Source organism: Centrocercus urophasianus, unplaced genomic scaffold, assembly GCF_019232065.1.
Source record: "Centrocercus urophasianus isolate 14NV4802_14NV808 unplaced genomic scaffold, USGS_Curo_1.0 seq_22, whole genome shotgun sequence".
NCBI lineage: Eukaryota > Metazoa > Chordata > Aves > Galliformes > Phasianidae > Centrocercus > Centrocercus urophasianus.
Window position 1 is genome coordinate 12,359,530 of NW_024884778.1, and position 15,151 is coordinate 12,374,680.

At 37.2% G+C, this 15,151-nt stretch overlaps 1 protein-coding gene across 1 annotated transcript in view; it reads right to left on the minus strand.

Annotated features, from left to right (window-relative positions):
- The window catches only part of CACNA2D3 (calcium voltage-gated channel auxiliary subunit alpha2delta 3), a 397,031-nt gene that overhangs the window by 259,131 nt on the left and 122,749 nt on the right, over nt 1-15,151 (minus strand). The window contains exon 4 of the mRNA XM_042823539.1: nt 14,955-15,014. Within this exon, the coding sequence (XP_042679473.1) occupies nt 14,955-15,014 (60 nt within the window). The remainder of the gene's footprint in view (nt 1-14,954; nt 15,015-15,151) is intronic.

Consider the following 15,151-nt stretch of genomic DNA (forward strand, 5'->3'; position numbering starts at 1 on the left):
CAGCACTTTCAACTATAAAGAATATTAACACAGTGCTTTCATATATCAAATACATGTTTGGTTACATTTTCAAAAATTCACTTAATACTCTTTCATGAATGGCTTGTTTTTACCGTGACAGTATTGGAAAAGTTCCCCAACTGAGAATTTTGGAAATTCCTCCTGAGATGCAAGAGTCTTTCATTTCCCCTGGGGCACTATCACTTTGCTTGCTGAGGAAAGGGTATGGTGATAGAGTATTAGGGAGAGTTGATGAGCTCTTGATTCAGGTTCACTTTTAATAACACATTATTAATCATTTTGCAGTTGAAAAAAAAAACCTAACAAAGTCTCTGTGTACCTAATTAGGAAGGAACTTACATTTTCTAAATTAAAGAAATGTGTAGAAGTTGCTTTTGGGATTTGGGATTGAACTAAGAATACATAACACCTAGAAGTGAAATTCTACTTCACAGTCCAGAAGCTGCTTATCTAGAGCAGCAAATGAAGAAGAAAAGAAATTGCATATTATTTTCCAAAATGAGTGGGAGATACTACAGACATAGCTGATTTTTCATATATTGCTGCTGAAAAGGCCATCTAAATAACTTTGTTTTGTATCTGCAGTGCCTACCTTTCTGAAACTGTTCTCTGACAGCAAGACTAAATTCTCTAACAATTATTGGCCAACACAATCACACAAATGTAAGCACCTATTAATTGATATTACTGTTTACAGCCAGGACAACAATGAAAGCAAACGTTACAAGTACTATTATGATCAGCAGTTAAGAACAGCATGCCAAGATCTCAATTACAATCAATGTCATACAAAAAGCTGTTAAAATAATACTTGTAATTAACCTATAGTTAAAGAATTTATGCGTTCAGTACTAACACAGTTATAAACAACAGTTTAAAATTTTAAAGAATGCAACATGGAACAACGTACAAAGATCTGTGTATGGTGGTAATTTCTTGTTTTAGAGCTCAATTTACCAAAGCATGTTGATACCTCAGAGGTCTGTTCATTTGCAGCTTTAAAACAGAAATAAACAATTACTGAAAAATTTTAGCAAGGACCTCTATTCTGACAACCACTGACATCCAGTAAGTCCAAATAGCATTAAATTTTTCCCTAAATCACTAGTTAAGAAAGCTCACACCATTATTCTGGCTAATAGCGTAAAAGCCTAAACTTAAATCTCTCTGGAAAATAAGGAAATAATTCTGAAAATATGAGAAGTGAGGACTGTGTAACCCTTATCTATTTTCCTCCACCTCAGTAATAGTGCTGCTGACTTACAATACAGTACAACAAATAAATTTTATTGCCACAACTCGCCAGAATCAAATGCTTTAAGTATGATCCTCCTCCCAGTAAATAAGGTTTAAAACATAGACAGCTGTGGAAACCTTAGTCAGTATACAATCTACTTCTAATAACCATTAATTTTAGATCATTATAGCATTCCAGCTATTAAGGTCTCTGTGCTTTTCCTGTGAGTATTGGAAGACAACAGCTGTATGCCTTTCTGACACATCCACAAAACTCAGACTTTAAATTAGCATTACACGGTTTCCCAAGCATGCCAACCACGCACACAGCATCACTCCTTGGTCCTTCCCTGTGAGCTCATCATTAGGACAAGAAGTGTGTTCAAGAGCTAAAGCACAGCTAAGCAACAATTGAACTGCACTGTTTGTTCATCAGAAAGAAAACACAAGGGCTTGAGACACAGGGGAGGACTCAAAAGTGCTAATTGCTATTGCAAATGCACACATGAACACATGCATGCATGCAAAGTTATCCCTGCTGTAGGGGATTTCAGTCCAAATACAGGGAGAGAAATTTACATGAAGGGACAGGGGACATCAGTAAATAATCGCATAATGTCTGGCATGACAGCAAGCAATGCTGACACTATGACACCATCCACCACCTTGTTTGCCAGCAGTGATTTGGGAGGGGCTGGGGTGGGAGTGGGAGCAGCAAAGGATCCTCTGTTGAAAAAACACAGTCAAGAAGAAAAAGTGCAATTGAACTAATTAACACTATAAGAACTAAAAATCCCATCTGTAGTCATCTATGAAACCCAGAAACAATGCCTGTAACAGAAGTCTTGTCGTTTACCAACTCCTGCATGCTGAAGGTACAGATCAGATTGTCTGCAGAGATATGAGGGATGTCTGCCCTGAACATGGGAATGACCAATAGTGCTGAAGACAGGCAGACATGTTTTTAGTTCATGTAAGGCAGTTCAACTGATAAAAAGTTACTAAATCAACTGTGTATCAATATACATTCTGGTATCAGGGCTGTTACAGTTCACCGTGTAGAGTAACAATAATGGAAAACAGAACTTGCCATTATGTATCATTAAAGTATAATCAATTACAGGAATCTGTTAATGCTTTCCTTCAGAGAATCCATCATGAGAAAACACAGTCTACTTAAATGTGCAGATCACAAACGGAAATGATTTTTAAAACAATGTGACTGAGTTGAAAACATTTTTAAAGATAAACTTTAGCAGATTCCCTGACCTCATTTTATTACTGCAGAAGTTGAAATAGACAAAAATGCTTTTTTTATGCTCTAAGGATGGAATATGAAAGTTCATATTAAATCTGGGCCTGGAGCACACATTTTCCAGCCAATACCTAAGACTGTATTTGCTGCATTCATCATTATATATTAGTATGTATATACAATGATGTCACTGTTCATGTTACTGTAAGGTCTCATTCAAACATCGCCCTTACACTGTCCAGGAGTTCTCTTGTCTCTGTGTCCAGGCTGACCCTGCTACACTGAGGTTACCTGTGGCTCACAGCACACAAGCACTGTGGGTGTCATTCACCCACAAAAGATGTAGTCACATCAGCTGAAGTCCTTTGGACTCAACGACATCCTCCCTTCCCAGTTTTGTATTCTCAGACATATGAAACAGGGAGATGAGAAGAAAACTTGTGCTGGGGGAGGATGAAGGAAAGGAATGGTTCTCAAAATATCTGTTTAAAAAAAAAAAAGAAAATCAAACAAAGCTCTCACCATTCGACGGGGAAAAAAAAAAAAACAAACCTACAAAGGGCTGCATAGCTTTTGCTCCATCCACTCCCAATTTCTACTGAAAATATCACCATCTGATTAAAGTGAATGAGAAAATGTAAAACCTGCATTACCAGCCTTTACTGAAGGCTGCAAAGGGTCTTAGTTTGATTTTGCTGTTTCCACTGCTTTCTCTCAGCAAAATCTCTCTCATTACTGTTTCATTTCTCTGCAAACTTTGCAAACCCTGCTCAAGAGGAGTGCTAGCATTGCCCATGTGCAAAAAAGGTCAAGGACTGACACATAACTTAAAGAAAACATGTAGCAAGCTATTTACAAACAGACCAGAAGGAATTTTTAAAAGTTATTTATCTGTAGGGATAACTGCAGACACTAATTGAGCTGCTATTTTTTTGATGTTCTGTGCAATTTAGTATAGAGTTTGGACAAAAAATGACAAGTGTTTTGAGACTCACATGTTTTATAGAACATATACTTTTTTAAAAAAAATTTGAAAACAATCTTCAAGAGATTTTTCTATTCAATAATCTATATTAGATCCCAATGAACATACAGCTCATTAAATTTACAGCAGGTTGTAGTTCTGGGGGAATAGGTATAGAAAATGAGGAATTTTTTCAGAACATCTTATTTCCCATTCTTACTCCGTCTTTTCATTTCATTGACATTTTACAGGTCACTGAAGAACAAAAATCTGAGTCTGTCTGGTAGAACAATGATTACTTGACCTCTACAGACCTACCTCAATAGCCATTTACCTGTATGGGAACTTTAATAAAATCCATGACAATTTCCTAGAGGCAATACAGGATTTACCTCTTCAATAAGAGGTGAGCACTCAGCTCAACTTTGAACACCCCTGCCTCTACCAGTGACACTAAACTCCATGGGACTACTAAATAGTCTGCAGGAAACAGTTGGATCCCAGACTATCTCATAATGCACAAGACAGCACGATGTTTGTGTTGGGATAAAACTTAGATGGATCTGAAGTGGTATATAGCATTGTGCAAAATAGTACAGAGCTTGCTATGAGAGATGTCTGCTCAAGATATGATCAACAGCCAGCCGCCATGCAAAATATATGTAAAGTCATCCAGGGCCCAGCATTCTGTCTATATCACCAATGGCATGGGAGTGAAGATGAGTTCAGGCAGTGCACAGCTTTGCAGAGCAGACCCAAGTCTGCCTGCAAAGTCCTCTAGGGAAGGGGAGCTGAGTTGAGCACCACAGTGAGAAGTGTGGCAGGAATGGGGACCAGCAGAGGCAGGGCAGTTCAGAACCATGTCAGGGTGGCAATGTCTCCTAGTGGGCTGGGTAAAAAGTCCTTGAAGTGTGTGAACTCTCCAAAACCTCCAATGCCTTTCACAAACTCAGGTAATCTTCCAGACCTGTTCTTCACTGCCAACCAGCCAGCATTCACCAGCCCCATACCCAAAACCTCTACTGACCCTTCCAACAAACCTTCTCCCCCAAGCTTGACCCTACTTTGCTGCAAAATTCAGTTTTGCATACGATGCTGAACTCTTGAGCTGACTTTGTCAGCAGGAGCTTCGCACAGTCACAGAACAGCCATTAAAAATACCATTAGTATCCTTGATTGGAACGTTCAGTCCACGATAATATTTCTCTGAACACATGCTCCTCATTTCCAACAGCTAACTGGACCCAGAATCCCAGAACACGATCTCAAGTCCTTTTTATTTTTTTTTTTCCAACAAACAAAATTGGATGGCCTGAAAGCTTTAGCTATTGTCTGTTAGTTTCAATCTGAAATATATAAAATGTAACATTAAATCAAACTATTGTTATTGTATTTAAAAAAAAAAAAAAAGCAAACAAAGCACTTATTGAAACTTATCCTCTGTGATTTTTATTGTGAATGTATAGTCAGGTTTTTTTAATCTTTTCTCCTCTGCAAGTCTAACTCTGCTGTTTCATCTATTCATTTTTGATATTGTTTTATTAGACAGAACTCATCCTACAACACAAACTACAATACAAGTGATAAAGATTTGTTCATCAGATAATATATATAAGGCTGAAAAGCAGAGCTTGACAAATATGGATCAAAACAAATCCTAAGCTGGGCATGCATACATCTAAATATTTTATACTACTGTCATGGTCAAAACTGTGCTAGGTATGTGGAGCACAGATTAGAAGACTGTACTTTGATGTTTTTACAAATTATCAGAGAATTATCGTATTTTAAATTTTTCATTTTTATATTAAAAAGCCTTGACAGCCTTTGACATTGTTCTGCTCATTCTTTTTTGTGCAATTACTCATTAGTCATGGAAAGATAATCATTTTTTCTTTTGAAAATAATTTTCTCAAAAAAGGAGTTTAAAAGTCATCAGTGACTATTTCATAAGCAGAAGCTTTCAATTAACTGTTAAACAAACATGCAAGTGCATTTTTATAGTAAAAAAAAAAATTGTTCACTGAATTCAGACAGATCCTATGTTTTATGAATCGACCAACTGCATGATCAATGAAATGATGTGTGAAAATAGAGGTAGAGGCAAAATAACCTCCCCAAATCCAGAAAATTTTCAGACAATAACCATTACCAGCTTTAATTAACTTCAACACAAAAGCAGGGGTTCCTTCTGTTTCAAGTTAATGAAGCTCAACACACAGACACTCCAATTACAGACAGAACATGTGACTAAAGCAAGTTGTATCTCATGATTGAAATAATGAGATTGGTATTTCAATTTTGCAATCAGTAATTATGGGAGATTCAGAAACAAAGAAACAATACATACGGTTGTAATGTTAAGGCACAAATGCAGAGAATATCCTTCCTATAAGCCAAAGGCAAGAAAATAACTTTTCCTACAATAAGCAGTATCTATAATACCTTGGAAATATTTCCACTATGATCTTCTACGATTTACTCACTTTCATACTACACAAGCCAGAAACGTGACCTCACCTACAGCTATGAACGGCTTATTGACTTGCCTTTCTCATATATATTCATTAAATCTTTATCTATAATACCGTTATTTCCATTGAAAATGATGGTTGTGTAGTAAAAAAAGCTGTTCTCCCACAAAAAATGAATAACCCTAGATTACTTCCACCCTTTTCAATAATTTGCCTATTCCTAAATACCAGGTTAGAAGAATATATGACCTTTAGCTTAATCTCATCACCAAGCACCTCCAAGGAAGAAAAAAAAAAAAAAAAAAAAAGGAAAAAAAAAAAGAACAAAAAGAAAAGATGGTCTGCCATTTATTTCTCCCATTTATAGTTTATTAAACCTAAAGATAATAGGAAAAAGGTGGAAAAAGGCAGGGTATGTCTGGGCTGTAGTATCAGATATCACTGCTTATTATTGGCTATCTGCCTGGTAATCATAAATCCATAGGGTAATATTCTAAAATCTTTTTCTTTTCAGGTAGGTGTAAGCCAAAAAGAAATAAAAAAAACCTAAGTTTAATTTTCTATGAAGAGCAGAAAACAGCAAGCACAGCACAATTGGGTACCAGGATGCATAAATATTCCTGATTACAAACCCTTTCACAAAGAGCAAACAGGAAGAGTTTGAAGCTAACAGTGCATACATCATGCAGAAGGTATCTCTCTCCCAGAAGATAGATATCACATAGTCAATGAATGAACTGCTCCAATAAATTATATTATTCCTCAGAGGAGAAAGGAGAGAAATGTTATAAACAGTGACTTCAGAAAAGTGAGAACAATAGGGCATTGAATTTTGCAAGAGTGAATTGAGGAACTTTTTCCTGCAGGAGAGCTCAGTATCACTGACCAATAAGCCTTATAAATACAAACATTAACTCCAGCACTGCTGCTCCTCTGAGCACCCTCGCATCTTGCCTCACAGCATGTCAGAATCTAAATGCACGTGCAAAATAATGCAAGGCCATACAGCATTAAACGTGTTTCAAATAACTTCTTTAAACTATATTTACCAGGAAAGCTCAGAAAGCACACCTTTCTAGCAAAACCAGATAGCAAATACAGAGCTTTGATTATAGATACAGCTGAGCATTTTCTGTGCAGAAGTCTCAGCAAAGGAGGAAACAACACTGCGCATCATCTCCTGCTTGCACCAGCAGATATGAGCTTAACATCCCCAGATAAAGAAATGCTAAACCAGAGGTGCAGTTCTCAAAGTGAACCCTCATAGGAGCACAGTGCTGTGCTTAATGCTCCCAGGGGCTGCAGGGCCCAACAGCAGCACAGGGCTCAGTTCATTTTTCTAAGGGAAAAGTATCACTAACTCAATCCAGTTTCTAAGACGCAAGTCTTGACAACTAATTTGAACAATTACAACTAAAAGATTTTAATCCAGATTCCCGCTTCCTGTCACCAACACAGCAATCACCAACTTTTGGCATGTTTAATTTCACTTCACACAGTCATTCCTCCTTTTCTCTGGCTCTTTACCTGTCTTTCTGATGTGTCAGAATTAGAAACTGATAAGCTAAAGACATTTAAACACACCAGCTCTATCTGTAGTGACAAGAAATTACCCAGAGGTCTGCGGCGGTCTCCAGGAGCACTGTGGTAGGCTCACTCATATCGATGCAGCGTTCATCCCTCATGCAGTTCATGCTTATTCTGCCTAAGTTCTCCCAAACTCATTTTTAAATTGTATTTGAACCTTACCCACTTATTCTCTGAGGGTTCCTTTTGTGTTTTAATGAAGCTTGTGGCAGACAGCTCCTCACTGTTTACATAACTGCCTTGCCTGACACTGAAGAGGATGGAAAAAAGTTTCGTTAAAAAAAAAAAAAGAGCTGAAATGATTTCTCCATTTCAGCCCCACTGTGAGGAGGTAATGGTTTTTGAGAGACTTACAGAAAGATTACTGTCAGTACTCTTAAAACACAGAGCAATTAACGCTTAACTGCTTTGCCTTTACACAGTACTTACTTGTTACTCCTTCTACAGCTTTCTTTCCTACACTTGACAATCTTTTGACACCTATTTCTTTTACTCCATGAATGCTGCATTCTCCTGCAGCTTCCCTTGTCCCCATCCCACAAACTTTGTTTTCTTCTCCTTTCCCTTCCACCTTCTGCTGTTTGTTCCCATCCAGACCCACAGAGCTAGGGAGAGACACTTCCTGCCTGCTCCCCATCCTGGCAAGCTCTGATCACATGCTATTCTCACTCTGCCAGTTAAACTGGGCACTTTTGAAAAGAATGCTGGGCATTTTGAAAGAGAAAACTTTCCAAGGCTACAGGAATTGTGAGTTTACCCCCAACTCCTTCCATCATGCAAGAAATTTCAGCCTGATTTTAGGGCTAACAACATCACCACATTAGGGATGCAGCATAAAGTATTAGTGCCGATTTTTTTTTCCCCCCTCTTGTGGAAGCAAACATATCTGCTTAATCACTGTTTCTGGCATGCATTATCTTTTCATCTGCAGAATATTAGCTCATTGCTCTATTGGAATATGATAAAGACTTGCCTTGGAAAAACAATAAAAGAAAAAATTCAGTGCTGCAAACAGTGAGTTATCAACATTCTAATGAAAACTTCTGTTTCACTTATAAACTCAGTAGGTGAATTTATGTGAACATGCAAGAATTTCAGCATTTATTTCTCTTAAACACAATTCTAATTCTTACAGACGCTTACAGAAAGCATGAAAAGCAACCTGAAAACAGTTGATAATTTGAGGATGGGAAGGGAATGGTGTATATGCGTTATACGTGTGTAAATACTATCTGTTCCATCTTGTTATTGCTGTTAGACCTGACCTGTAATTCTTTCTAGTATTGGAAAGTTTTGCAGAACTGCACCAGAGGGGAAAAGATTTATGCTGCAGCTCAGAACCATGATGTGGACCAAGCAAAAGAGATTCAGACGAGGGCCTCTGAGAACCAAAGTGACTGGCCTATCCTTTAGGGTCTTCCAAGTTGAGCGTCTCACAAGCTTCTCTTGCAATTGTTTCACATCATATACATAATTTAATATTCACTAGAGAAGCAGCTTGAACAGGCATCATTTCCTCACCAAGAGCCCCACCTATCTGATTATAAGTTGTTCTCTGGTTGAGGTTTCTATCGCTCTGAAAAGCTTTGGGATGGCTCATTATTTAATTGGAGAACTTTAAATTTTGAAAATGCTCTTGGGATGAGAAAGGTATTTCCTCCTCATTTCGGGTAGCAAGCAAGCAAGCATAGTAAAGGGACAAAATTACAGATGGAAAAATGTCAGGCAATTGAAACTAACTGCTCAGTCATACAGTTCTAAAGCAATATTAGAGTTCAGATTTTGCCTGTTACATAACACATATGAACAAGCAACAGTATTGTGTTTGCACTTGAAGAGTGAGATTGAACTGATAAAACGCAATTATATTCATTTTGGTACAAAGCAGAAATAAAAGAGAATAGCACTAACAATTGTAGCTAGGTAAAAGGAACTACAGTCTGTGGTTTGCTTTCTAGACATTTAAGTGCTCTACACTGCAAGGACTTATCCTTATAGCTCTAAGTCTGCAACACAGTTTGTTGCATCTCTAGTATTATAACAGTTGAGAATGCATAGCTTTGAGCACATAGAAATTAACAGGAGTAAAGCAAAATCAGGAACCAGAACTAGGAACTAGAGTTTTTCTTCTTTACTGTTTGCCTCCTTTCGGTAAAAAGTACAGAAGCACTTTCCAGATAAAAGATTATTAAACAAAGGAAACACTGTAAGTGAATAAAAACGGTAATCAATGTTTTTTAACGCTTAACAGCATCCTCTTATGCACTGTAATTCACTGACATTAGATACTTGTGGCTTTGTTCACTTATTCCTTCATCTTAAGCCCTCAGACTGCTGCATAATTCTTAGGAGTTTGGAGCTTTGCTGTTTTTCTGAAAACACTCTGAATTCCATGCTTACAGCCTCTTTCCTTGATCTCCCCTATCTTCAGACCAATACAGAAGACCTTTCAGTAAAGAAGCTTCTCCTGATATCCAACCTAAACTTACCCTGTTGCAACTTGAGGCCATTTCCCATCATCCTGCCACCAGTGAGAAGAGACCAATCCTGATCTCACTGTAAACACCTTTCAGATTTTGGAAGAGAGCAATAAGGTCTCCCCACAGCCTCCTTTTCCCCAAACTAAACAGCCCCGGATCCTTCAGGCGCTCCTCATATTCTCCAAGCCTTCCACAAGCCTTGTTGCCCTTCCTTGGACCTGCTCCAGCACCTTCATGTCCTTTCTGTACTGAGGTGCCCGAAACTGAACACAGTACTCGAGGTAAGGCCTCACAAGAAAGACATGGACCTATTGAAGTGTGTCTAGAGGACCACAGAAACAATGGAACACCTCTCCTACAAGTACAGGCTGGGAGCTGGGCCTGAAGAAGATAACGCTCCAAGATGACCTGGTAGCAGCCTTTGAGTATCTAAAAAGAGGCTGTTAAGAAAGAAGAGGTCAGACTCTTTAGCAGGGACTGCATGACAGGACGAGGGGAGATGGCTAAAGACATATACAGCCTAAATCTACCTTCTTTGTAAGAAAAGTCTTTTGCAGTTAGCATAATGAGACATTGGAACAGGCTGTCCAGAATGGTGGTGGATTCCACATGCCCGGAAACTTTCAAGGCCATGCTGGACAGGGCTCTGAGCATCTCACCTAGCTGTGAATGTCCCTGTTCATTGCAGGGGAGTTGGACTAGATGACTGTTAATGGTCCCTTCCTAAGGATTCTACAGTGCAATTAGGAGCTAACAGCAGGCAAAAATCACACAGAGAAGGACCTAACTGGTCCTTCAAAGTCATGCAGGGAAGGACGTAACTGGTGTGTGTAGGGCTGAAAACCTGAGTCCTTAGGACTCTGTCATACATTACAGATTCAAGAAAGAAATAATTAAAATCAGCTTTATGCCATTATTCCTCTTTTTATTCCACTAAATTAACTTTAAGTGTATTCTAAAAAGTAACCTTTTATTTTAAAAAAATCTAATTGCTTAACCATCTTCTAGCCCTGTGACATAAAATTAGAATGTCAAACATCTTAATGCATTAGCACAAAACTATCCTACACTATCTAGAAAGTAAAATTACAACAATCTGAAAAATGTCTAGTACTTCAGGTAATGTCAGTTATGGAATAGACTTGATTTTACTAAAAAGTAGTAAGCTTGCATTTATATTGTCACATCATACAGAGGGAAAACTCAACTGGAATGCAACTGATACAATGAACATGGAAAATAAAAGAATAGCCCTGCAAGTATGTGTAATGAAACCATCTAGAAAATAAACCAGTAGTAATAATGAAACATTTTATAATTTCCTCTTGTAATTGATATCAGAAGTATAAAAACTGACGAGGAATCGTGTATTGTAAGCATTTTCCTGAGCAAAAAAATTAGAATATTTTTTCAAGTTCATAAGAAACAAAGTAAAAGTTAAATTTAGGGCTCCTTTGAGCAGTCCAGTATCAGCTCTCTTGCTGAGCATTCTCGAGGTTTGTGAAACACTGAAATAATACAGGACCATAACAGATCTTACCCTCATTCTGTTGAAACAGAAACACTCTGTAATACCCTGAGAAATAACTCAGATATTAACATATAAATAGGAGAATACTGTAGAGGATGTAGGTGCCATCACAAACCACAGAACTCCAATTTAAATGTGCTTTAGCACCTCATCAGTAACTGCCTAACTGCATCAGCTTGGCATCACATTAGTGTATTTTTACACACCAGTATGCAAAATGTGTTTGTCAGCTGCAAATAGAGCAAATTCCTTTGTATATGACAGCTCCAGGGAAAAGTGTTGCACTTCAAAACCTTCTCCTTGGGTCTGGCAATCAACTTCACAATGCTGTTCCACTGAATCCCAACAAGAATGCTGATATCTTCAGTAGCGCACAATCAAGTCCAGAACAAGTAAAGGAAGCAAAATTTTTCTTAACAGTGATGATAAATTATTAGAAATTTATTTCTAATAGATCAATTCAGTCAAAAAAACTACATTATGCTCTGTTTTGGTCCCCAAAATATTTCTCTGACATAGAATACATCAACAAAACCAATCACTTCAAAACTTGAAGCATCCAATACTCCAGTGCTTGGCAGTCAGATCCTGTATTTCTTTCCTCATCATGTTAAAGAATCAGGATGAATGATGCATACTTTACTGCACTTTACACAGAGGCAAGGCCAGAGACAGTGTCCCTGTATAAGCAAGATGAGCAATTCTTAAAAGCTGTAGAAATTTTGTGACCAGGCAACTTGCTATAGTAATACAGATGGTAACATATTTTTACATCAGCAAATACATGATTTAACACAAAAAGACGTATTTATTCCACTTAGTTGCCATTTGCACAGTCTTTAATGATACAAAATGGCTTGATACTATAGCCAACAGTGAGAAAAACTCTGGTATGTGTTAAAGGCTGAAAGAAGTGACAATTCAAGCATCATTTCCTCATAACTTGCAACCAGTACAGATCTTAGTTTGATTCCCTAAAAGGGAAAAAAAAATCTGAATGTGAAACACTGCAGGTTGTTCCTTTTAGCCAGCTCTTACTAATCTAGTTCAGTCATTTTTCAAACATTAAATATACAATGTTGATGAGTTAGAGTCATATCACCTACTTTGATTTGTATTGTTCAATTCATTGGGAGTTGGTTTTTGTTTGTTTTTAACTACAGGGTTGTTTTTGTTTTGTTGCTGTTGTGTCAATAGATTCAGGAAAGGAACAAATAGCTCTAAGCTTGGACAATTATACAGCATATTAATCAGAATACCTATAGAATAATTAAGGACAAAACCAATGATCTTCCTAAGAATAATACCTACAAGGGACTAAGTATTCAGCTTTGCTGAATACAATACAAGCAATCTAAAAGATGAACTCTTCCAGTTGTTATTTTCTTTAGCATTTTTTTCAGAGTCAATAAAAATATTAATATAATTTTATTTCTCATCTCTTTTTTATGTACTGACACAATATTAACTATACTGTCTTCAAGACATAGGAGGTGATGCTGGACCAATAAAAGGCACAAAAGCATTTCCTTTATGTGCTTCCTGAATTTTCAGAATATCTGAGCACACAGAACCAACTGCATCACTGAAGCTGCATCATATATCACTAATTCAAAACACTTAATCCTGTTTTTCACATTGGCTGAGGCAATACAAACTAAATACAAACTAAGAAGTCCCTCTTTGATAGTGGAATTACACAGAATGTGTACTACTTAAGCCCTCTATCCACATCCACTTGAAGGTAGGCTAGTGAAGTATTCCGGCCATTGTTTTATATTGAGCAGATGGCATTATGAGATTCTTGATAAAGAACAACAATCACTCAACAAAGGTTGCAAAGGGGTCGCTGAAACCAAGATTAGCAATTGATTAGCTTTAATGGACCATGACAGTAATAAACAACAGAGCTCTACACAAAGATTTGATTGTCCCATTAATGCTGCTGACACAAATGGCTTTTAGCTGGCTTCCTCAAAGCGTTAATACCTTCAGAGCCTCAGCAAATGAAGGACTTTGTCAAAGTGAGAACTATCTTGTAGTGAAGAAGTACTTACTGGAGATCTCTAAAAAAAAAAAAAAGTCTTCTATAAAGTGTGTTTCTCATTTACCCAGACAATAGCTTCTATTTCTTCAAGACAAAGTTCAAAAAACAGCACACTTCTAACAGGGTTGAATGTAATACATCTCTAAAGCATTGGCGTACAGAAGTCAGCATTCATTAAACGCAACAATAATATGAATAATCACTTTCATTGCCCTCATTTTCTCCTTACTCCAACATGCAATGACAGGTCCCAGCATCACAGACTGCTACACTCGATTTTTTATCCCTAGCTTTTAAGAGTTAACTTTTTTTTTTTTCCTCTCTGCAGCACAGAAAACCGTTACTTGTATCATATTTTCATTAAAATGTTTTGTGATTATTATATGTAACCATGGTAAATTCTGAAAACAGAACTTACAGACTTTGTGTATTAATTATCTAAATATATGGGAAAGCCTACAAAAAAAAAAAATCTGCTTCTCTTGATGCTTAAGCTCAGGATTTCAATAGACACATGACTAATACTTGCAGGAAGTTTTAAAATCGAATTGAGATAGTTAATGTCAAAGTAAACAAAACTCCACCCAACATGATATTCAGGACACCGAGGATGTAGGAATTCATGGAAGGTAGGAAAACCATTACTTGAGTATATACTTACTCTTGAGAAACGTTGTCTATTAAACTTCACATTGTTAGGTAAGATTGTGCTGGTTTTTTTTTTTGGTTTTTTTTTTTTGTTTGTTTGTTTTTTTTTTGTTTTTTTTTTTTAAGATAATCTCATTTTAACTGTTTTATTTAAGCAAAAGCTTTTCTTTCTAACAATTTCAACTGTGAGCTGCCACCACTTCTCCCTGCCATATTAATCCTAAAGGCAATATTTGGAGGCAGCGGTCTGGCTCTGAAGGCTTCCAGGTAGGAAAAAGAAAGTTGCCTGTTTTAGACACAGATCCAAACCACAAACCAATTGCATAAATCAAGGTCATGTTAATCCCATCCCAGAGGATCCCACCTCATCTGCAACTTCAGCTCCCTATTGAACAGTTCCTTGCCAGTATGCTACAAGGATGAAACATGCTGCTAATTACTGGGTTTAAATAACTTGACCTAGGCAGGCACACAAAGAATGGAAAGGAAATCTCTCAGAGTAAAACCTATCTGCTAGGTTTCCCAACACACACCCTGAATCTGTAATCTATCAAAATACTGAGCCAGCTTTCATTAGCTCCATTTTCTATAATCAGCATCCTTCTATTACTCGCATACTTGTCTTTCTACAGCAATTCAGTTCACATGAGGTACGGCATAAACTTTTACAGCATACTCATGATAAATACTGAAAAAGCAAATACTAATTACCTGCAAATCAGCATCAAACTCATGTTTCAGGTAAGCATCTTCTGCAGCCTCAACAAGACGCTGGAAAAGAAAGGAAAAAAAAAAAAGTGTATGTTTGGAATACTTGATAAAATGCCTAAACTGAAGCATTTCTTCCAGTATGACAAGAAAATGCTTTTGAGAACTGTGTAACTCCCCATCTCCATATGATATCTGCT